The sequence below is a fragment of the Toxotes jaculatrix genome, chromosome 2, assembly GCF_017976425.1.
Source record: "Toxotes jaculatrix isolate fToxJac2 chromosome 2, fToxJac2.pri, whole genome shotgun sequence".
Lineage (NCBI taxonomy): Eukaryota > Metazoa > Chordata > Actinopteri > Toxotidae > Toxotes > Toxotes jaculatrix.
In genome coordinates, this window is record NC_054395.1 from 26679397 (window position 1) to 26702473 (window position 23077).

At 40.0% G+C, this 23077-nt stretch overlaps 4 protein-coding genes across 15 annotated transcripts in view; 1 reads left to right on the forward strand and 3 right to left on the reverse strand.

The window, feature by feature from the left end:
* Positions 1-419: 419 nt before the first annotated feature.
* si:ch73-206d17.1 (tyrosine-protein kinase STYK1) lies at positions 420-3103 on the forward strand. Of its 2 annotated transcripts, none has more exons than XM_041060632.1 (9): positions 420-668; positions 848-991; positions 1138-1338; positions 1513-1694; positions 1786-1869; positions 2094-2311; positions 2420-2460; positions 2587-2683; positions 2912-3103. In XM_041060632.1, the coding sequence occupies exons 1-9, from the start codon at positions 593-595 to the stop codon at positions 3081-3083; spliced, it is 1215 nt and encodes a 404-aa protein (XP_040916566.1). In that variant the 5' UTR covers positions 420-592; the 3' UTR covers positions 3084-3103. The 2 variants fall into 2 exon arrangements, with proteins under 2 accessions (XP_040916566.1, XP_040916575.1); XM_041060641.1 differs by having other exon boundaries at positions 1789-1869.
* A 315-nt stretch (positions 3104-3418) lies between these two features.
* tmem269 (transmembrane protein 269) lies at positions 3419-12193 on the reverse strand. Of its 3 annotated transcripts, XM_041060672.1 has the most exons (8): positions 12078-12193; positions 11776-11929; positions 10895-10946; positions 8239-8386; positions 7835-7932; positions 6449-6592; positions 6078-6278; positions 3419-5532 (listed from the first exon to the last, which is right to left on the reverse strand). In XM_041060672.1, exons 3-8 carry the CDS (start codon positions 10917-10919, stop codon positions 5423-5425), a joined length of 726 nt encoding a protein of 241 aa, XP_040916606.1. In that variant the 5' UTR covers positions 10920-10946; positions 11776-11929; positions 12078-12193; the 3' UTR covers positions 3419-5422. The 3 variants fall into 3 exon arrangements, with proteins under 3 accessions (XP_040916606.1, XP_040916590.1, XP_040916597.1); XM_041060656.1 differs by lacking the exon at positions 11776-11929 and having other exon boundaries at positions 12078-12149; XM_041060663.1 differs by lacking the exons at positions 11776-11929; positions 12078-12193 and adding an exon at positions 11578-11769.
* Positions 12194-12282: 89 nt separating this feature from the next.
* si:dkey-205h13.2 (cell migration-inducing and hyaluronan-binding protein) lies at positions 12283-15074 on the reverse strand. Its single transcript, XM_041061702.1, has 6 exons — positions 14969-15074; positions 14392-14495; positions 14101-14272; positions 13244-13347; positions 12941-13112; positions 12283-12830 (listed from the first exon to the last, which is right to left on the reverse strand). The coding sequence occupies exons 1-6, from the start codon at positions 15025-15027 to the stop codon at positions 12719-12721; spliced, it is 723 nt and encodes a 240-aa protein (XP_040917636.1). The 5' UTR covers positions 15028-15074; the 3' UTR covers positions 12283-12718.
* Positions 15075-18602: 3528 nt separating this feature from the next.
* hspg2 (heparan sulfate proteoglycan 2) overlaps positions 18603-23077 on the reverse strand; it is an 84743-nt gene continuing 80268 nt past the window's right edge. For all 9 annotated transcript variants that reach the window (XM_041046847.1, XM_041046891.1, XM_041046882.1 and 6 more), the window contains 6 exons: positions 22757-22832; positions 22559-22637; positions 21713-21783; positions 21533-21616; positions 21273-21376; positions 18603-21144 (listed from right to left, as the gene is read on the reverse strand). In XM_041046847.1, the coding sequence (XP_040902781.1) occupies positions 20972-21144; positions 21273-21376; positions 21533-21616; positions 21713-21783; positions 22559-22637; positions 22757-22832 (587 nt within the window). In that variant the 3' untranslated portion in view covers positions 18603-20971. The remainder of the gene's footprint in view (positions 21145-21272; positions 21377-21532; positions 21617-21712; positions 21784-22558; positions 22638-22756; positions 22833-23077) is intronic.

The window sequence follows — 23077 nt, forward strand, 5'->3', positions numbered from 1 at the left end:
AGTTTACTTCTTATCATGCGCTTACAACACAAAGATGCAAAAACTGGTGAATTGTGCTTTAAATAGAATAATTATACACCACAGCATCCAGAACCGACATCACTCACGTTTTACCCCCTTGTTTTTATTATTATTATTATTATTAGTATTAGTAGTATTAGTAGTAGTAGTAGTAGTAGCAGCAGTATTTATTGCTCCTGTCCGTTTACTGTCCTGTTTGGCCGCAGCCAAATTTTCCATCAAGATCATAAAAACAAACTGAAATGAGCGTTTTTGTATACTGATCAGTTCAATCCATTAACTGTTAAGGTTGGAATAGGTGTGAGCACAACACCTGTTAATGTTATCATTTCTCTTGATTTATTAATGATTAACATTCGGTCAACTTTCCAGCTCACCATTTCGGTCAGTGCCCTTGCAGGCAGACAGGCAAAGGTTGGACACTGAACTGTGTGCTTGTTTAATGCCACGCTTGATTTTTCAGTTTTAAGCTCCTTCATAGTTAATTAGTTTTTCACACCTTCATGGCTGCTTAGTTTTTCTCACCACAGGGGCAAACGTTCTTCTGTTAATATGGTCTGCTGTTTCTCTCATGTGTGAGAAATGTCAGCTGCTCCTCATGGATGTGGACACAAGATGTATCAACGACACCTCACTCTCCAAGTGCTGTAAGTTTTACACATTTCATGTATTGCATTGTAAACAGAAGAAGTCTTTAAATGGTGTGATTCGAAATGCATCAAAATCTGATTCCTTTCTTGTGATGACACTTGTTGAAATTAGGAAAAAAAATGACAAACTGTTCTGAAATGTACTGAACTTGCTCCGTCTTTCACTCGCTGTTTAGATGAGGAGTCATCAGGTCCGCTTGCTCTGATCATCATCCCTTCTCTGTTAGCTCTCAGCACAGTTTTAGTGGTGGCTCTGATTTTCTGCAGTCTCCACAAGAACAAACAAAGGCAGCAGAGCAGCTCCTCTCATTCTACGAATGGTATGAACTGTATTAACTGTACTTCTTTATGTAAACACTAGAAAACACCACAAAAATCAAAAGCTATTGTATGTCAGTGCCTGAGAGCAATGCCAAGTTCTTATTTATCAAATTCACCAGTGTCTGCGATTGGGGTTTTTTAACAGGCCAGCAGAGTGCAACCCTGTCTGCAGCTTCTGTAAGCACTGCAAAGGTCCAGCAGGCTTTGTATCCCTGGGAAATCCCAGAGGAGTGTGTTCTTGAGGGACTAGAGTTTTGGCAGGCAGGCCACTATGGCCCCATTTGTAAAGGTCTGCTGAAGAAGAGAGACGGTCCCTCCTCTGCTGTGGTGGTTAAGTCCCTTCGAGGTACAGCATGAATTTGTCATAAATCCAGGGAGATCAGAGTAAAAGCCTTTTGTTTGAAATTACAGTAAAAGTATGTTTATAATTTTAAAAAAAACAGCTGATAACATCGCTCATTTTGTTATTCTTTATCATGTGAGTTCTGTAACCCTCTGTCTCTGATGTAACTCCATACAGATGGGCCCAACCACCCTGAAGCTAAGGAGTTTGTGGAGTGTCTCCTGTTCCATGCAACAGTGTGTAAACATGAGAATGTGGTGAAGATGTTGTGCTGTCAGACCAAGCGTCTCCCCATGTACCTGGTCTTAGATGCCTGCAGCCCAGGGAACCTCCTTCACTTCCTCTGGACGCTCAGAAATGTAACAGTGGTGCAGAGCTTAAATTTGATGAAACACGCAGTCTCTGGTTTCTAAATTTAGTGCAATGACAAGCAATTTTTCTTCCCTCTAGAAGAATTTAAACCCTGTGGAGCCATTGCAGGAGTTCTCTGAGAGATCAGTGTTTCTTGTGGCCAAGCAAGTTGCAGCTGGCCTGGTGAGTCCATTTTTGTGGGCCAATTATTTCCAACAAACAGCTAGACTAAAATGAGCTCAGTTTAGATACCATGCTGTACTGATGAAGTCACTCTGTACTGCAGCAGGTCATGATGCACTTGCTATTTTTACCCATGGTACTAGGGAAAAGTGTTTATCTTGAATTTTGAATGAATATTCCAGCCAAAGACTGACATGTTTGGCTGTAATTGATTCCTCCCTCAGGATTACCTGATGTCAGAGCACAGGCTGGTGCATGGTGATGTTGCTGCCAGGAACATCTTAATTGGCCCAGACCTCTCAGCCCGAGTGTCTGGATTGGGTGTAGCATTTGGAGGACGCAAAATGGATTCATCAATTAGGCAGAGGGCAGCAGAGGTTCCTCTCAAATGGCAGGCTCCAGAGAGGATTATGATGCAGCTCAGTATTGACAGGGGGGACGTGTAAGGGCAGAGTTATGGCCAAGAAAACCAAACACACACAAAACACCCAGGATGCTTTGCTTTGTCATCAGTGGATCAGAACAGTTATTAACATTTTTTTTATTTCAGGTGGTCATTTGGAATCTTACTCTACGAACTGGTTACCTTAGGTAAAGCACCGCATCCTGTTATCTGTAAACAAATGCTTCCATCCATCATGATGCGCCTTTGATGATTAGCTTCTTGTAGATTCACATTTATTCATGCAAAAATTCTTTTTCTTGTTTTTATCTCAGGCTCTCCTCCATACCCTGAGTTAGAGCCTCTGTCCGTCCTTCCGAAGCTACAAGGGTCTTACAGAATGAGGAGACCGGAGAATTGTGGAGGGCCTTTGTAAGTAAACTAGTACGAAAAATATGTTTTCATAACATGGAGTAATATACTTGGCAACGCTTTATCATGTTATCTGTATCTCCACTCAGATATTGCAATAAGCCCATAACTGCTTTCAGTCTTTGTGCTAAACTAAGCTAACCATATCCTCACTGTATCTTCAAAGATAGTGAATAAGTGAATGTCTTTTAGACAGATGCATTTGAAATTCCTTATCTATTCTTTTAGGTATGATCTGATGAAGTACTGTTGGATGTGGAGTTTCAAAGACCGACCTGCATTCTCAGCCATCATAAAGCTGTTGGAGTCCTCATTGCACCTTGCAGCAACTAAACCTATTCATGTTCCCGATGTCATAGACACATTTGAGTATAACAGAAAGGCAGGAGTGCTCTCTTAAACTCCTGTGCAACGAAATATGGCCCAACGCATTAAATGCAAATTATCCTCATATAACGTTCGATTGCCTCTCAGGCTGGAATGAACATCCTTTGAGTGCTTTTGACTGTTTTGACTTCCGTTAAATTTGTACACTGGTAACCCTCCAGCTGATGCTGATGAATTAAGAACACTGAAAGCAACTTACTTTATGTATCTTTATTGTCAAAAATGTACAGACTTAAAAGCACGGATCTTATTATACATTTTTCTTTTTATTAATTATTGGGCAAAGTACAGTTCTTGTATCTATAATGCTCTTGGCATGCATACATTACTGTGACTTTACAGTTTGAAAACCAAAACACCCACACAGGAAAGCTGAATGCACTACTGAATGTACTAGAGCAGGTTTGTGTTCAATCTGTGTAGCACTTTACACTGTAGATTTTTTTCACATCATCGGTTGTCATAAACCATGTCAAGAACCATGGTAGTTTTAAATGAGCATCTGAATCAGAGGACATGACCTTTTGTATTAACATTTTTGAGACAGAGGTCTTGATTTATGACCTCTGTCTACTGAGGTAGACAGAGGTCTACTGTCCGCCTACTGAGTTCTCCCTCAGAAAACTGTTGAGGAGACTCATTTGGATAACTCATAAAATTTTAACACTATGAGTTATGGCTTATACAAGGTTCAAATCATTAAAATCGCTGAACTCAAAGTGTGAGTGATGGCACACTCAATATTCAGACACCTCTGATTAAAAGCTAATGATGAACGTTATGAGAGGGTATGGAGTGAATCAAAATTTTTAATATGGGGCGTCGGTGGCTTTTGGGCTGAGAACAGATACGTTTACCTGTTACTCTGTGCTATTATCTTCATCAGGCTTCTGAACAAATCCATATAAAACTATTACATCTCCCCATTTGTCGCACACAATGCAAGAGAGGCACAAAAACCCATTGTGAGACACGATGAGTGATGCCAAAAAGTTGTCCTTGCTAAAAAGGACTAATCTACAAAAATATGATGTCCCTCAGACTCAATACTGGCCAGAGTTAAAGAGTAACAACACATTTACTCCTTCCTTCCCTGATCTCTGTGGATTCAAAGTTTCAGTGCTGCTGCACTGCACTCCTGATCACAGCCAACACTGACTGTAGTGCAGTGTGACAGCATCTTAAAAGTGGAAACAAAACATGCAGCAAGGTGAAATGAAATTTTTACCCATTAAAGGCAGGAGCCTGTGTTGTGTTGTTGCTCTTTAAGTGTAAATTCACACTGAATCACATAAAGCAGAAAACTGGTGCTGCAGTGCGATTAGCGGATTGCAGCTTCTAGTCCGGTTGCATTTCTGATTCCACCTAATCAGTAATGTCACTGCAGGTGTTTTGACAGGTGATGGAAAAACACCTGCAGTGACATCTCTGATTAGGCTGTGGTCAAAGAGGAACTATGAGAGGTAATGGTGATCCAGTGTGGATTTAATATTTAAACTTCAATGCCTCTTAAAACAGAGGCGAACATGTGCAATGCCCCAATAAAATCCCGCATAGAAGAAATACTGAAATCTAACACATTTCTTGGACAGAGTCACAACTTGGCAAAAAGCTAAATGTCTGGAAATCTAAATAAAAGAAAAACAAGTACACAATTTACACAAGTCAGGGTTGGGGTCAGTTTGCTTTCAGGCTGACCTTTAGAAAACATACATTTAAACATCATTAAAGGCCTTAGCTACGTGCTGTAGCACTCGAACAGTTACTCGTCAGAGTCTGTTAAACGCAGAAGACATCATAAAAGGGGTTATGGTGTCATACTATTACAAGATTAAACATTTTCAAAACCAAATTACAGCCAAGAATATTAGAAATATATGCAATTATTTAATTTTGAAATAATTTCTTTTTCTATTGTCCTGTGAGAAGATGATGTGCCCTGCTGCCACATGCTCACGACAATGACTAAAGATTGGATTAATACCGGAGTAGGGAGATTACACAGGAGATAAACCTGATGAAAATTCGGTTTTTGGAACAGGACACCCAACCCCTGGCTTCAGTGAAATAGCAACAAAGACATGAGACACCATGAAGGTTAATCCTTACCAGGTAACATTAACATGTCCTTCCCATCCCTCATTATAACTCCCTGTAGTCTTCTGTCTTAGAGGTGTCACATAAAAATAAAGGTTAAATAGAGCAAGTGTTCGCCTGTGGTGCATGAGCATGTTCTGCTTGAATCCTCCATGGCAGTAGGGAGCAGCAGCAGCAGTAGTGTGGAAGCCTCATTTCACCCACATGGGCCAGAGGTAAACCTACTGGGAATTCTGGACAAAGCCAGGATCCTTTTTACACTTTACTGCTCCAAAGGGATGTTGGGAACAAAATGTAGGAGACAGACCAAAGCAGATAGTACACACAAGCAGGGGGGAAGGAAGAGCAGAACACCATGACAACTCCTGAAAAGAAAAAAAAATTAGGGTCAGGTCACAATGTCAAAAATCTGACCTGATGAAGCCATTAGATGAACAGTTATTGCAACTCACTCACTGTGTGTGGGGAACACAAATGTCTGTACAAAGTCTGATGGTAATACACCCGATAGTTGCTGAGAAATTTTAGTGTGGACCAAAGAGGTGGGCAAACCAACTGACTGACTGACACTGCCACCCAGAGCTGCTAGCGTGGCTAAAAATAGCGCAATTGAAAACAGTTGACGGTGACTTCTGTGGATTATCCTGAGTAACTGGAACATTGTCTCTACAAAGACACAATGCTATTAAGTTGTTCAGATTTCATTTCATGGTGCAGTACAAACTAAAACCCATCACTTCTATTGTATTTGTGTGGTGGTAGAAGGTTCAGAGACAGATGTCAAAACAATTTGAACCAATTTGAAAATGCACTTCTAACATGAATCAGTTCTTTCAGTCATTACTCTCGACAGCTATACTTTTGTCCAAAAGAGATATAAATCATACTGGATTTTTTAAAATGGTTTTACCTCCAGCGAAAACTACTTTCTTCCAGGCCTGGGACTCCAGCACTCTGTCATGGGGGTAGAAGTTCTGACTGATCATGAAGAGGATCATGGCCACTGCGATGACACGCAGCATGGCCATGTTTCCCCCCGACAGCAGAGAGGCACTGGCCAGGATGGCTGAGGAGTAGATGCAGGGCAGGCCGCGGTACATGAACGGAATTCCTAAGGACCAAACAAAAATATATAATAAATCCATTAAATAAAATGAAATAAAAATGCGAGTGAAACTGACAGAAAACACAGTGAAAGAATATTTTTGATAGGAAAAACCCCTCAGACAGTATCAGTTACAAAGCTTACAGGATACAGTAACACTACAGTTCGGAACTTACCGCTCGAAAAGAAACAGAGGCGGACGAACACAGAAAGGACGTAACACATGCACAGGATGTTGTCCAGCAGGTCAGATGTCCTCAGGAGCAGCGACGTGGCAATCCCGAAGGTTGTAAAGTCAGCAAAATCATCTAGCTTTGCACCTGAGCATGAAAAAGAAAAATGTGAATACATGAGGCTTGAACTGTGTTAGCACTTGAACTGTGTTAGCACTTGAACTGTGTTAGCACTGTGTATGTGTTATGACCCAGGACAAAAATATTGTATCGTGAATAATCTGCTTTAGGAATGCCACTCGTGAGCAACACCTATCCTATTATTACACTACTTAAATTCCAACAGTGCCTTAGTCATGAGTTTACATTTTATACAGGCCAGGATAGATATGTTATCATCTCTGCTGTATGGTCATCGCTAACGTTACCAACATGTGACAATTGTGTGGAGTGTGTACGTGCAACAATCCCCAAGTGGAAATTTCAGCGTCAGCCCAACAGGCAGCCATTCTATAAACAACATTCTCCAATGCCTTGTCTCTTTATCCCTCAGGAGCACGGAGCATGTTTTCAGCAGGATGAGGATGAGGTGATTCAGGCCACGGCTCAAATGAACGAGGTGGAATTCCACAGCCCAGGGTCAACAATTTTAGCAATTTCAGATATGCAGAGAACCCAAAGCAATGGGATAAAATAGACAATTGGAGCGTGATCCCGTGGAATTAGGCTGCTTAATCAGAAAGTGATTGTTCATTTGACAAAATACGTGGGGGGCACAACAACATCCACCTGCAAAGTCATGCAGAAAAACCCTGTCGGGACACAAAGCCCCCTGAAATGCACAGCCAACGATGTATTGTGATGCACCTGGGAGCTATTTTGGGATTCTGAGAAAATGTGAACTTGCACACTGGAAGCAATGTTACTGGAAGCTATTTGTGCATCCTGATTTACTATATATGGTGCTGAGATCTTCTGAAAACACACCGTCAGTGATACACTTTATATTCTGTGTATTTGTATTGGGTGCCTGTTTTCTGGGGGGACCAGAAGGGGAACGTCGTGCAATTTACATTCAAACCTAAACCCTAAAACCTAACAGTAACTATAACTTGCAGAGTCTTTAGAAATATACAACAAGTGAAAAGACTCTGATTTAATAAAGTTTGAATTACATTACATAAAATATGTGGGATTCTTCTCTTGGAGACTTTGTAAGACTGTCCAGAGTATTTAAATGTCAGAGTTTCCTTTTACTGGTCCCCTTTGTTTAAGACTTTGTGTAGTCAAATTAGAAAGTTCAAACAAAGGACTGTGCAGCAAGCCCTGCCAACACCCCAGTGTGAGTTTATCTTTGGTAAGAGCTATTGACCACAACACTCCACTTACCCAGTGCAGAGCAGGCATCAAGTCGCCTGGCAACTGCTCCATCTGCCAAATCCAGCAGGTAGCCAATCAGAACCAGCCAACATGCAGCATGATGGTGCCTGGACAAAACAAGTGAGTGCTTGGTTTAGCTATTTGATGACAGCAACCCATTTCAAAGGGTGAAATATCTGCAGGTTCTTGTAAGAGGAAAAGGGCTGAAACTAGCGCTGGTTAGATTTCAGCAATGTTACAAATAAAGTTAAATATAATTGTCTTTCTCTGCGTTTCATCCAGAGAAAGACAATTTAACTGAAATCCACATACATTCACACAATGATTTACAGTCTCTGTGTAGTTTGACCATCCTGTAGCTGAGCCTGATGAAGGTAGTAAATAGTAAATCCAATGATGGCATGTTCACTCACCCATTAAGACTGCTGAGAATGGAGGCCATGCCCATGACCATGTTGGCAACTGACAGAGCATTCGCTGCATTTTTACGAGCAAACTCCTTGATCTGGAGCCCTGTGGTCTGATCACTCAGAAAGAGCTTGTTGGTGCACTGGAAGAAACCTGAGACCACACAACACCAGCAGTTAGTAGTTGTCTGTGTTAGGTCAATAACCTTTGCTGTGGTTTAAGAGAAAAGCTAAAGCCCTACTGTGATTGGGTGACGACACCAGCTGACTTTTTGATGAAGAGTCTGAATAGGAATTGACTACTTATAATATCCCAGTCTGAGTAAAACTTGAGTTCAGGTGAAACGAAAAAGGTATAAAAATTCTGAAAGTTACGCAGTAACTGAATAATAATATTTTGTATACCATCTAATGGGAATCCATAATGCAGGATATTGTAGCACGTGTGTGTGTGTATTTTTTTTCTTTTACTGTATTTAAAACAAAATATTACTGTGAAACTAAATTCCACGCCTTATGTAAAAGAAGTATGACTTACCACCAAGACGTATGTTTATTGGATGGAGACCAACCTTACGATACATTCATCCATTCAGATCACTAAAATGCATTTGTTACTGTACATTCATTCAATAAGCGACTGCGCAACCTCCAGCATGCAACATTAAAGAGTGCCTCATCACCTACTCATTACATCATCATCAGTTATTCAGTTATATCTATGCAATAAACACATTATACATATTTAATTATTAGGGAAACAAAATGGCCACAATGACATGCATTAAACGCAAATATCGAGATAATATTTGGAAAGGAAAAAAAAAAGGATACAATATCTGAACATGCTGCATGTGAAGTGTTAGCACTCAAACGTGATCTTATCAGGTGTCAAATACACACAAATACTGGTGGGGGAACAAACTATGAGCATTTAGGGGACTACCACATACACCATTGGCTACAGTGAGTGTGAGCTGGACCTACTGCGTTGACACATACCAGACATGAGATCAATTAGCCTGTTAACTCTGATTAAACAGAGTGACCTGAGACAAGGACATGGCAGTAGCATTCACATGGCTAACTGTTCAAATCTATTAATACCATTGCAGCCCAGGCTTTAATGGAGATTGTGGTATTAAGACAAATCTACAACCTCACCTGGTCTCCAAATTTTTTACAACAAGCAATTTATATTCAAATACTAAACTGCATGGGGTTATATCGTCAATACGATGTGTTTGCTTAAAGTGCGATTAGTAAAAGTTGTAACCATAACTTCATATGTTTAGTTGTACTGCTGGAAAAAATGTATATATAGTGAAAGCTACATTCACTATCTTAGTCAGCAAGATTGAGTGACTGCTGACGCTGCCTCACTCCAGCCAAAAACTGCTTCTGCCCCCACAAAGCTGTGATGAAATGTAATGAAGACAAAGAAATCTTTTCAGTCTGCCTCCTCTCTCATGAGCTTATTATTTTCTCTCAAGTCATAGTACTGTCCAAGACAGTATGAACAGATAATGGTAAATATTTTTAAATGTTGCAAGAGCAACCCTTCAAGTGTTTTTCACCCTGAACTTCCTGGGATTCCAAAGCCAGGCGAGTTCAAGAGACTCTTCATCTGAAAGAAAACAGCGTATGAGACACAGCAGAAAGCCAGCAATAACTTACACTTTTACTTGACAGCATGCTTTTTACTTCTCATTTGGGACTTCAACATAAGTTACAACCAGACATTTTAAATATTGTCTGAAAACTTTTCATGGGAAAACACAGCACATCAGTGAATGCAGACAACATTCTGCATTTTACTGAAAATCATGTAATTCCGAGTTTACTACATGAATAATCAGGTTTATTAACTTGTACCACAGTAAATTCCAGTGGAGAGCCACCAGTGCAGCTCCAGGGGTTACAGAGCTTGTGGTCAAGTTTTACTCTAACCACTAATACACTGTCTTGGTCACTAATATAAAGAAGATAAAGCCAGCGCCAAACACACTGTCAATTTCAAGCAGGTCTCTATTTCTGGATTGCTGCCTAATGAGTGCAAAGCATGATGGGAAAGGCCTTGTTATGTAATACCCTGCTATGTTTCCAGGTAACGCCTAAAAAGAGTAAATGCAAATCAAGAAAAACAAGTGCAGCGAGTTCTGTTATACAATTAATACTATTTACTGTACATTTAAGTGTTTACTGTGTTTTATGATATTGAAATAAAGTAAAAAAAAAATGACAATGAAATTGCAATAATTTATAAGTATTGTCGTAGATTCAATCCTATGCATTCTATTGAGTATGGTACGTACTAACATGAATTAATATGTTGTCCAACCATAAAACTGTATCCTCAAACTGTACAAACAATGTACAATATACATTAACAGTAATCATGAACTATGTCTCTCAGTCTCACAAGTCCCAGGCCTTAATGTGCATTGTGCTTTGTTTTACATCTGTGATTAATTTTACAAATTGAAGTATTTATTCCAATGTATTCAGTCCAAGCATCTTTAGACGTTTCTCAACACTTTAGTGGCTGTTTTCCTTCCCAATTTAAGCCAAGAAAACCTCAGTGTTAATCTCATGGGCACCCATGCCCATGTAGGTAAACGGCAATCCAGATTAAAGATTAGACTAAGAAACAGGTACCTACCAGAGGAGGGAGTCAGGAGGATCATGGTCGTCTCTGGCTCACAGTACAAACACTGAAAGATTAAAAAATATATATATTTAAATATATACCCTACATCCTAAACATTTTAGTGCAGTAGATATACGTTACTAAAATAATAATTAGGTACAACTAAATCTTCCTATGGAGTCCTCAGTAAGAAGATCAGTTGATGATCAGTTTTAGCAGCCATATGTCTACATATACTATAGTGACCAGCTGTAAACATGTATCCATAAGGAAATTTTAGTCTCAAATGCATCTCTTTAAAACGTTTACTCTACATTGTGGGTTTAATGGAGGGACCATCACATTAAGGAGGGACCAGTAACATTTTGTCTTAGGTTCTTTAATGCTTCTAACATTGTCAAATTCGGCTTCAACTTCTTTGCACTTTGCTGCAAAGCGAGGCCCTTAAAAAGCTACGCACTATCCTCGGCACCGGTCCTACAGACGGCCGACATCCCTCTGAACAGAAACACGTCAGGGATGAGAATAACGAACAGCTGATCTTGAGTAACGAGTCCATCTGTAGATCTGTCTAACGTCCCATCATCCTTGCGAAAAGACAGAGCAAATGGCGCAGCTGCGTCACCGCTAAATGATCAGACAAATGAGTACCTGTTCGCAACTGATACCGCACAACAAAATGCATCTCATCTTACCTGAAAGGACCTCCACAGGTTGTACGCGTCTATACAAGTCAAATGATGGGGGTAAATCTAAACGCGCACGCACGCGCCAGACCTTATTGTCCCTCTGTCTTGTCTTTTTTTTTTTCTTTCTCACTCTGACTGATTTCTGTTTCGTCTGCTTGCTGTTGTGCCTTCAGTGGTATGGATACGTAACATGTGTCCGTTTACCTGTCAACTTCACCGCCGCGTTTTCAGCGCGTCCTTTTAAAGCCCAAGGGTAAATCCGCTGGAATATTCTGCTGGAATATTCCACCGGAAATGACGCCCCCAATGCTTCTGGTTTTTTCCATAATATTGTTGAGCAATTCTTCGCTACCTGCATCTATATGTTAACCCACATTCGAAAAAAACAAAACAAAACAATGTGTGTAGAGTGAAAGTATTGCACAAGCAGGTGTTTTTTTTTTAAGATTCTTTCATTCATTTCTTTTTACACCAAACATTGTAAAACTAATTTCTGCAGTACTCACAGCCCACATCTTTATATGTCTTCTGTCAAAAATAATAAAAGTAGTCTGTCAAACATCCATCAAGTAAATACAAACATACAGACTATATACTATGATCTAGAAGTTGTTAAGGACTGTAAGGTGTAAGGTCAAAAAAAGGAATGCTGCTTGAGAGGTTTTTATTGTAATATGAATATATGTGTTTTGTTGACAGATACGTTCACCTGGTGCTTACAGTAATCACATTAACTTACTGTTGTTGTAATCATGAAGTGTTAACTTGTTAACTGCTAAAATTCAGGTTTTATTGATTGACAGTCCTGCTCTGCGGAGCCTGGCTCTGGAAATTTACTTACATATGCAATTTTCATGCGCATATCATAAAAATGCATGATGCAGCTGTAACTGTAATGAAATGGTTTCTCAGTACCATCTTATCCACCTGTATGCAAAGGCTGATATAACCAAAAGATCTGTCACTTATATTTTTTTCCTTTTTACAACATCATGCATATATTTTAAAAAAACAAAACAAAAATGGCTATTTTCTCTAGGTCCTGATAAGATATTGTGAATGACTGGGAATAAGACAAAACTGTAAAACTTGTCTTAGCAGTTACTACACATCCTCCACTGACAGGCAACTGTTGACTACTCATTATTCATGCTGTGCAGAAAGTCAGTGGGCAGGTGAATCGGACCTTGTAGTCTTGACAGCGTTTTCCACCTGGCTGCTCGTCATTCACACAGGCAAAGCCATGAGTAGCGTCATATCTGCAAAATATACAATAAGCAAATCTGTTAAAGGCTGCTCCAGGCAGACTGTGGTGCAAGCTTGTGCTGAGTTATCGTTTGTCTGTGTCGTTGTCAGTCCCACAACTCACACTTGAAAGACGTCACCCGTCTTGTGCGCAGGGACACCAGACAGTGTCATGGCTTCGATGGCAACGGGCTGGGTGCAGACCTGACTGGGATATAGCATCTGTAGCTGGAGGAGGGTCTCATAGTCTCCTTTCCCTGTGGGATTGTCCAGGTCGAACCAGCGTGTCCTGCAACCTGCCAAACAGTGAAAAACATGTGGAGACACTGACTTTGATATTCTGACACTGGTCCTCTGTTTCAGACTTATTTTAACTGGGTTTTATAGGTTATGTCTTATGATGAAATCTACCTGTATGAAAACTTACCCTGACAGAAGTCTGAGGGACAGGTCAGTACCACTTGATAATCCTCACATTGCTTACTCTTCTGTTTTTCATTGATGCATGCAAACCCAAAAGTAACATCATAGCTGGAAAATTGAGAAAGAAAAGCTGAATGAAACATTCCTTATGAAAACACTGCGTCAGTGAATAGAAGTCACATCTGAAACCTATGTTGTTGTATGTTTGACATCAAAACAATGTTATTACGAGAGGTAGGTGTCTCCGGTGTGATCAGCAGATATTCCTCTTGTTGTCTTGGCCTTGATGCTGATTGGGTTTTTACAGACTTGACCAGGGAAGCTTTTCATCAGCTGAAGTATGGACTCAACATCCCCCACCTCTGATGGGTTATCACTGTTCAGCCACCGCGTTCGACATTGCTCTGACACTGAGCGGAAGTTACAAATGGATATGAGTATTCGGACACTCAAGCTCCAGCATGAACAAGAATGTGAATCGTACTGTGTCTCGCTATGTGTGTGTGTGTGTGTGTGAGATCCACATTATTACAGAGTTAAAAGAAATACACAGCTTCCATGTATATCGGGCATCTAGTTGAAGCTACTTTGCAGCCTCAGTCACTGGTTAGACTGATTTTGCGTATGGACAAAGTAACATACCTTGACAGAACTCTTTTGGACATGTAAACCTGACTCTGTAATCTTCACAACGCCCACTCCCCTGAGCTGCATTTAGACAGGCAAACCCATAGGAGGCATCATAACTACAAAAAACAGAAAATAAGACAATGACAGGTGGGTGCGACCTACACCCCCTCGCTTCTCAGGTAATGCATTTGATCTCAGCTGTGTTGCTGAAAATTATGTTGTTAATCTCACTTTAAAAAAGTATCAGACGTGTTGGAGGAAGGCTCCCCGGAGATGGTCTGGACCTCGATGGCTATTGGCCGGGGGCAGATTTCTCTGGGGTAAATGCTGAGGAGGTCACTAAGGACCTCATAGTCTCCGTTCCCTGTTGGGTCATCATGATCAAACCAGCGAGTCCTGCACTCTGTAAAAAATGAGGGATGTTATTAGGCCAAATAAAAAAAAAAAAAGAGGGCTCAATCCTTCATGTTTTTCTTTGAACTAAATAGAGGTTATTTAACTTTTTTTTCCTGTGACACATACCTGAGCAGAACTGTCCAGTGCATGTGAACATGACCTTGTAATCTTCACACTGTGTCCGTGTCTGTTCTGAGTTGAGGCATAAAAGGCCCTCTGATGCACCAAACCTGCAAAACACAACCATCACATTCCAGTATTACATTTGGCTGATGTTGAAGACAAGGTATCAAATTACAACCTTTTAAAGTACAGTCTTTGCTTCATGTAAACAAGACTTTGGTATTTCTAGTCTGTGCTAAACATTTAAACTGGTTTTGTCCCCGCTGTGCTGGTTTGGAAGCAACTTCTACAATAACTCACACTGTGTATTAGGAAGGAACATACAAGTCTTATATGGTGTGTATAACCTTAACCCTGACCCTAATATGGTGTGTGAAATATTAAAAATACCTTAAAGATCTACAGTACAGTGAGCATTTTGAAAGCTCTTCTATTTGATTAGTTTCCTTTCTAAAACTTTCAGTAAATGATTTTTAAAAATACTCTCTATTAAAATTTAAAAGAAACATTCTCTTTTCAGACTTTGTACATCATGAGCCGCCAATCATAGTTCTCCAATGTCAACTCAGTAAGTCTTTACGTGTGGAAGGTGTTCCTGGTGTTCTCCGACTTGATCCCAGAAACGGTCTCAGCCTCCATGTCAACCGGACTGGAGCAGATCCTTGTCTGGTGCTTCCTTCTCAAGTCAGATAGGAGTTCTGAGTCCCCGTCTCTGGAAACATCTCCTTCATCAAACCAGGCTGTCTTACAGGCTGGGAAAGGAGAGTTAGGTCTAGACAATCTGCTGTCCATTACTGCTTCATTGATTTTTTAGAAACAATGACCTGAAGTAATACAGGGCTTACTTTCCAATGCAGTGGCAAATAAGTGGAGGTCTGGAGGAAGGAGAAATAATTGACCAGATAAAACTTGTGTATATGAAATATAACGAATGAAGTAATCATTCTTTTTTTTTTACCTGATATTAGAAGAAACCAAATTGCAAAGCTCTGAAATAACAAAATGCATCAGAAAACCAATAAATGACAAAGGATTCACCACTGTGAGATGCACAATTTAAACCAAATGGAAATAAACAAAAACCAAAGTACCTGAAAGATCATTGTGATTCTTTCTCTGGTAATTCTGAGGAGAGAAAATAAAAATTAAAAATCCACATGTAGTTAAGTTATTCATTAAATTAAAAAAAAAAAAAAAAAATCTTTTGGATTTTACTCACAAAGTTGGTTTCATGTGAAGAAGTGTCTGTCTTGGGAGACGGGAGGCCTGTGTAGCACGGTTATAACCTGGGATGAACAGGGGCATTGTCCTGTGTCCTTCATCACCTTTTCATTTAACATCCCACCAATAGGTTCGGTCCTCAGGGATCTTCAGGCGTGTGTATGTCTGCATTCGTGCTCCTCCCACAGAAGTTGAGCCTGACAGAGTTCCTCAGTAATTAGCAGCATGTGATGAAGCCGTGAACAGCACCACAAACTATAAAGTCCTGTCAGGGAGTTCATATTTCTTCTTGAAGTTGCCCACCGCTCCGTGGAGTTTGACTGACCATGCATGGAATTTGCTAAAACCTGCATGTGTGTATTGTACAACCTGTTCCATCCTCCAGTTCTGTGGTCTGAAGTGTTAAAGTTGATGAAAGTTAAGACTTTGAAGTCAGGGGGATTTAACTACAATCCCTGAAACTCAGAAAAAATTAGAGAGCAACTTGATAACACACTTCCCGTGTGAACTTGGCAACCATGATTGTAAATAAAGACGGCTAAGTGATTCAGTCCTGCACTGGGTGAAGTAACTGATATAGAACATAAACTAAATTGGATTTGAGTTAACATATGAACTTAAATAAATAATTTTGTTGAGCTTGTTGCTGTTCCCTGACTTTTAGACAGCGTCTTACATGAAAAGGTCATGTCTCAGAGTCTGTCTTCATTATGCACTGAGCACGTGTACTGTTTGTGCACATTGAGGACGAAGGCTCAACTGTTGAGAGTACTATTGACTATTGAGTTTCTGTAGATAACAATTGAGCTGTTGGACAAACACTAAGACCTGAGGCCTGTTAGGCTGTTAAACGTCTCTGAAAGAAGGGTGTAAAATAACAAGGATTAGTGTAGAATAACTGCTGTCAGGGCGATACTGAGACACTTTAAACCCAGAGCCAAGAAAGTGATGAATTTCTGACAAGAAATGACCCCAGGGGCTTTGCTGTGGAGGAGGTGTGATTATTAGATTATATTAAATGTTGGCCACTTTCTTGATCAGATCTTATTTCTATTGTGAAGGAATGTTATCATCACACACAACAACCCTGACAGGAGGGGACTTTATATGTGTCATAAAAAAAGAGGTCAAGAGGTGAAATGATCTTGGTTGCGTGTGCCACATACTCTCTGGCAGCTTTCCTAAATACCACTTACTGCCTTTTACTGAGTTGTTTTATGAATTTATGTGGGGATTTCAGTCTAGAAATGCTTGAAAATTCAGGATTGTGTTTTGTTGAAAGACTTGTCTTGAAAGACACAGATTTAAAAAAATAAATAGCCAAAATAAAAGCAGCAAAAGCTGAGATACCCTTACTTTTGGTCTCAAATATGGGTCAAGTGACAAAAACACTGGATCCCAAAATGCCATTTGATAGCATCTTACCCTCCCTGCCCTAAGTGTTTCAAACTCTGTGCACCCGGTTTGTAACATGAGGTTTGTAACTTTTTTTCTGTTAAAAAAAGCTGAACCAAGCTAAGATAAGCACGAGGACCACAACAGGGGTTATTGTTTAGGTTTAGAAAGTTGCCTCCAAAGTGATAACATGTATTTTATGGCTGTTTCCACAGGTGGAGCGGAGCACTCGCCATAAAAAGTTGACTGATATTTAGGAGCCCTTTAGCCCTTTAGGGATGCCACTTTGGCGCATATTTCTTGTTTACTTGTCTAAAAACAATGAAGCTAAATAGATATATATGTGTGTTATTGATGCAGGGAGAGAATACATATATATAATATAAAACAAACAACATATGAATGTGTCAAAATGTACAATAGTGACTGAAGGAAGAAAACTCCCATCCATATCTTTGGAAAGAGGAAGGCAGTTAGAGAAAGCACTCTATGGTGTATGGAAACCTTTTTTTCTATCTTTCTTTAGCTTCTAAACCTGAACTTTCCACTATCTCATCTGCACATTAACAGCTTTTTCCAAAGTGGTTTATTTATTCTGTAATGTAACTAAAAGGATTTGAAGTGAATAAGCACCTTTTATTTATTGATTTCTATTTTTATCTTTTACAAAAAAAAGTAAAGTAAGAAGACCTCCAATCTGTGGAGCTGAAAATTAAGATGCACATTGAACCTGATTTTAAATCCCTCATCCACTGTAACTTCTTAATGATGTGACATTTTCTTACATAACCACAAAATTTGAGCATGGAAACTGAGCCTCCCTCTGCCTAGTCTTTTTGTGGTGAAAAGTCCTCTGACAGGCTGAGAGAAGATTACGTTTGCAGTTTGACCATCACACAGGTGACACCCCCTGTGACTGTAAAGGGGGGATCCCTCTAATCAGGTTACATAACTTCTGCCACTTGATGGAAGCAACAAATATTCAGTTTGCTTCAGCGTGAAGCATCAACAGTCGATCGTGGCAGTTTGTGTCAACTTACCTGACACATTAACACATTAACATTACTTAACCTTTTCTTCATTCATAAAACTTTTTCGTTCATCTGAATCTTGCCAGCACAGGTACAGTAGACTCTGTAAGATGAGAGTACTGTGCCCGTGGGACAGGTTCATTTTAGAAACCTTGGGTGTAACCTCTGCAATGGAACACTGGATCTTAACTTTCTAAATAGGCAGTGTAATCGGCCTCTCTTCAGGGACTGGGTTAAAGGCTTACCTGTACAATGGATGATTTGGGAACAATGATGTGATTTGCTGCAAAAATTCTCCATCTAAACTAGCCTCCAAGCACACAGCAGACCACACTAATACAGCGGTGAGAAAAGAAAACTCACGAGATTACAAATAGCACATGAATTTTGTTTTTAATTAAGAAACACCAAGGGGCAAGGGCAGCGTCTTTCCAACACTGGAAATGGAACAGTCAGGTCCTCCTGACATGGACAATATTTCATCTGGCAAAGTTTCATTCATTTAACCGAGTTATTTGCTTTTTTTTTCTGTGATTCAGAAGTGAAACAGTAAAATGTTTTTTTAAAAAAAAAAGTCAAAATAAAAATTGCCATTGTTCTTAAAAGTGCACCTTTCATATTTTGTAATTGCGTGAAAACAAAAAGCTGTGGCAATTTCTTGACAACTCTGCAATCAGGCATCAGTGTACAGTGTATATATATGAAAATCCAGTTTAAGAGCAGATACACAAAAGGTGCCCGACAAGGGGCACGCACTCAATCCTCCTCTGCTTTAGTGTCCTAAACGTGGACCACAGGATTGTCTCTTTTCAATCCACACGTTCTTGATGACACCGTTCTGTATAAATAAATAATCCATTCAATTTATTTGGAGCCTAAGACTTGTTTTTCATTGAGTGAAAAATAAGACCAGTTGCCAACCATTTGACCAGGCAGCTCCAGTCAGGTATTAAATATTAACCTTTCATGGAACTTCTGTGGGGTGATTTCTGAAGAACTTACTTGGGCGGCCATATTCAAACATGAGGAGAAAAACAAGGGGATGTGGGAGGCAATACACAATAACCAGAGGAAAGAAATTAGCAAGCTTCTGTGATTGTTCTAAAACAGCAGAATCAAGCCTTGAAACAAAAGCAATGAAAAAGAGGAAAAGGGAAACAAAAAAAAACCATAAAATAAATAAAAATGAAGCAACTCTAAGTGAAAGGATAGTGCTCATTTTTAGGATATTAATACAAACATTTTAAGCTTACAAAAATGAGAAAAAAAAGTTTGTGAACCCCAAAGCGATCGTGCCGTTGTGGTTTTGTGGTGTGGTCGACTAAAGGCGGGCGAGCATGCTTTATCAGAGCTACACTACAAGTCGCAGCACTTACAGGAGGCTTCCACTGCTTGTCCACATGACTGAACACTTTTATCAGAACTGTATCCTACTGCTTGTTTGCTGCAGATGAATCTCCCTCTGCAGAGAAAACAACCTACAGAACCACGGAGCCTTCAGAGTTTTATAGCTTACCAAATCGTCACTAAAGCTACCAAACCTGAAAATTAAGAAACATCTTGAGGCAGTTCTGGGTTGAACCTCCTGAGGATATGGATAATGACACATGCACACACACACATACACACACCTAACTCCATATTAGGGCTTAAAGTAACAGTGACCTGTGAGAAATAGAAAGGGCTGAGACATACATAACCAACAAGTTTACTTAGCATACGCACTCATTCTCAGTTGATACAGATATATCTACCTGACTGGCAGTTTTACACATAAAACAATATCTTCAACAACCACACATAAAAAAATTACACCCTTTTCAGTTCTTAAAAACCGCTTTTTTTGAGATCTACTCAATCATCATAAGGCTGTGGAGGCAACAAACCATGCCATTTCGTCATGAAATCAACCTCAAATGCCATGCATATAAACAAATGTGATGCTAGTGTATACTGTTTCAGAGTTTCCTTAATCTAAGTAACCGAATTACTAAAAAAAAAAAAAAAAAAACACCTCTACATGTGACAGACAGGCAACCATATGACTATGTGCTGTATCTTCATGTCTGACATTAGCACCAAGGTTTCTTTCTTTTTCATAAAAAAGAACAAATACAGACACAGAAGACACAACAGCGCTGTGATTGGTGTGTAAAGCAAAAATATTCAGCTAAAGCAGCAGTACTTGCAACATCTGCAGTTATTAACTTGTATTTGACGACCTGAGTTGTGTACTGAAGCTGCGTGTGACTGTGACTGTGTGCGCTCCTGTCCCAAATGACAGTAAGCATGCTCGCGCAAAATAAAAAGGTTCCTCTACAGAAGTGAAGAAAGAAGGCCTAAACGTCTTCAAGTATTAATACAGTTAGGCCTATAAAAAAGCCCTGGACACACAGTATTAGAACCCAGAATAAACTCTAGGAAGGTTGAAGAGCAGTTATGGTTAGTTTGCATGTTTTCCCCCACAAATATAATATATATATATTCATATGTATATAAATAAAAATTCAGTGCTGTAAAAACATCTCCAACTCCATAGGATCTGACCCATCGTAGAAGGGCTAATATGTTTTACTCTTACTCGTCTCATGACTAAAACTACTGCTGGAAGTATGTAAACTGTACTGGTTCTCCTGTGTTAATAGTCCTTCATTGAGAGTACAACACTGAGGAAGAGAAGACTTGTTAATATCGTGTCAATTTTTCTCTCGTTTTTGGTTTTTACTGCACACAGAGAAACGTATCCTGTTGTGTCATCTTGTGTTTTCTGTTTTTGTTTTTTTTGGTAGCAGCAAAGCACCAAGTTTGCCAGGCTCTATGTGTGTAAGTCTCTCTGTGTGAGTCTGCTGTGTGTATGACATCACTCCATAGTCTCTGTGTGTGTGTGTGTGTGTGTGTGAGTGAGTGTGTGTGTGTGTTCGCGTGTGCGCTACGGCCTATGAAGAGCACGGCTGCACGTTGATGCCGTGGGCTGCGTGGGTTTGCAGGTCGATGGCCTGGGCCGGCTGCTGTCCCGGCCGGGCGTTCATCAGTGTCAGGTTCCTCACGCAGCCCGTCATTCCTGACGAAAACTTCCCTCCTGTCATAGTAGCCATGTCTGGGGCTCCACCTGGCCCACGAGAACACACACACATAGTAAGCATCAAATGATGAATTTTCTTTTTAGACATTTTCAGATAATTTAGTTTTCTGATGCAGTTTATTAATTTCAAGACTCCAGACTTTCACTCTACTCACCAAGGTATATACTGCCTTTGGTGTTGACCATGAGGCTTTTGCCTTTAGACTGTCCATGTAGCGTGGCTCCGCCATCAATCTGGATATATCCATCTTTCCCAGTTCTGCCACAGGAAAAATATTATATATATATATAACATTTTAACCTTAATCATATGAAAACTCACCTCCCAAGTTCTAAATTATGCCCAGCCAAATGTCACATTTACTGTAAATAAAGGGACCAAGACTGTGGTATTTCTGCTTTCATGTTCTCATACCTGACTGCTGTGATCTTGTGCCATTTGCCATCATTGATGGACTTCCGGGACAAGATCTCTGCCTCTCCACTGCCCAGCTGGTAACTGGATATTGTGGAAATCATCAGCATTACTACAGCGTTAATTTGAGCTGAAAATAATAGGACTTGTCGAGATATCAACAAAACTGGGATAAGTCACCTGAAAACAAGGTGTCCATTCTGCAAACCGAGGCTAATGAAGTCCTTTCCTCTGCCATGTTCTCCCAGTTCCTGGAAATAAATGTGCTGGGTCAGCAGAGGGCGAGGATGTTGTGTGACTGCATACTGTAACTACTGACCAATGACCTGCTGCATTGCAGCAATTTTCCAAACCAAGTGCTATAAAAGCAAATATGAGGCAATGCACTCAGATCCTTCCAAACAGTATTTGTACAAGAGTGACATAAAACCGTTCATGCAAAATAACAATGAGAAAAGAAGCCATCATGCACATTGTGCAATAAGAAAACAGGTGCCTTTTTTATTTCAAATCATGTGGTCCTCCAGAAGAATCTTAAAATTGTTGTAGCATACACATATTTTGGTAAATGGATGCTATGAAACATGACCAATAAAGAAGGAGTGTCTTGTGTTTGAGTCGATACCTTTTTACTAGCATGCACCTTTCGCAAATTGCGTGCGCCAGTGGTCTCCTGAGGAAAATGGAGGATGAGTTAGAGAAGCAACATGCACTTATTTAGTGGTGTCAGATAAAAGCCAGGCTCGCAGCCAACATGCCCAACAGGGTCACAGCCTCAGAGACACGAGTGTGAATTAGACAGTGTGATGATGAATGCAGCTCAACGGCCAGTGAAACATTAATGAGAGTCACTTCTTTATAGATGAGGTAATGGTGATGATTAAGAGTGTTGATGCGCAGGGGCAAAGTTTGGGCGAGGATTAAGAGGTGGAAGGGAATGCTGTGAGTATTAGGTTTAAGATCTGGATTAAACTGTGGCACAGTCCTATGGTTAAGTCTGAAGACATGAGCGGGACTAGGACTTACCACACCCTGCCACAGGATCAGACCCTCAGAGGAGCTAGTGTTGATCTCCAGTTCAATGGTCTCTGGGGAGTCATGGGCACTAAAAAAACAAACAAAAAAAAACAATTAAACAATATAACATTGTTAGCCTTGATGCATGAACTCCTAATAATACACAAACTTAAGGTAAAACAATGTTGAAAAGCAAACTACGCTTACCTTCTTGGGAAAATGGATTTAGGCAGGGCAATGTATCCATCATTCTGGAAATGAGCTGCATATTGGTAGGGAGAATCTACACAAAAAATACAGTATAATAGAAATCAAAAGAGTATTCAAAATATAGCATGGCTGCTGTGAACTTTCATCATCATTGTTATGGTGCCCTCCAGTGGCAAAAGCATGGAACAAACCCTGGTAAGACAGGCTTGGTTAGATAGCATCATTTATAGGAATACAATTATGTTGTTACTTCTCTCAAAAGCTGCATAGTTTCACTTTAAATACATATATGAAATATATGAAGGATAATAATCCTAC

Bases quoted from the DNA above. Each gene is read 5' to 3' on its own strand.
- si:ch73-206d17.1 (XM_041060632.1), top strand. From the start codon at position 593: ATGTGTGAGAAATGTCAGCTGCTCCTCATGGATGTGGACACAAGATGT. The intron at 1,339-1,512 runs GTACAGCATGAA...AACTCCATACAG, and splicing joins GGTGGTTAAGTCCCTTCGAG to ATGGGCCCAACCACCCTGAA. The intron at 2,684-2,911 runs GTAAGTAAACTA...CTATTCTTTTAG, and splicing joins GAGAATTGTGGAGGGCCTTT to GTATGATCTGATGAAGTACT.
- si:dkey-205h13.2 (XM_041061702.1), bottom strand. From the start codon at position 15,027: ATGGAGGCTGAGACCGTTTCTGGGATCAAGTCGGAGAACACCAGGAAC. The intron at 14,496-14,968 runs GTAAAGACTTAC...TGTGTTTTGCAG, and splicing joins ACCAGGAACACCTTCCACAC to GTTTGGTGCATCAGAGGGCC. The intron at 12,831-12,940 runs GTGAGTTGTGGG...TATATTTTGCAG, and splicing joins ACGGGTGACGTCTTTCAAGT to ATATGACGCTACTCATGGCT.
- tmem269 (XM_041060656.1), bottom strand. The intron at 6,593-7,834 runs GTAAGTGGAGTG...TTTCATGCTCAG, and splicing joins TGATGCCTGCTCTGCACTGG to GTGCAAAGCTAGATGATTTT. The intron at 5,533-6,077 runs GTAAAACCATTT...TTTTCTTTTCAG, and splicing joins GAAAGTAGTTTTCGCTGGAG to GAGTTGTCATGGTGTTCTGC.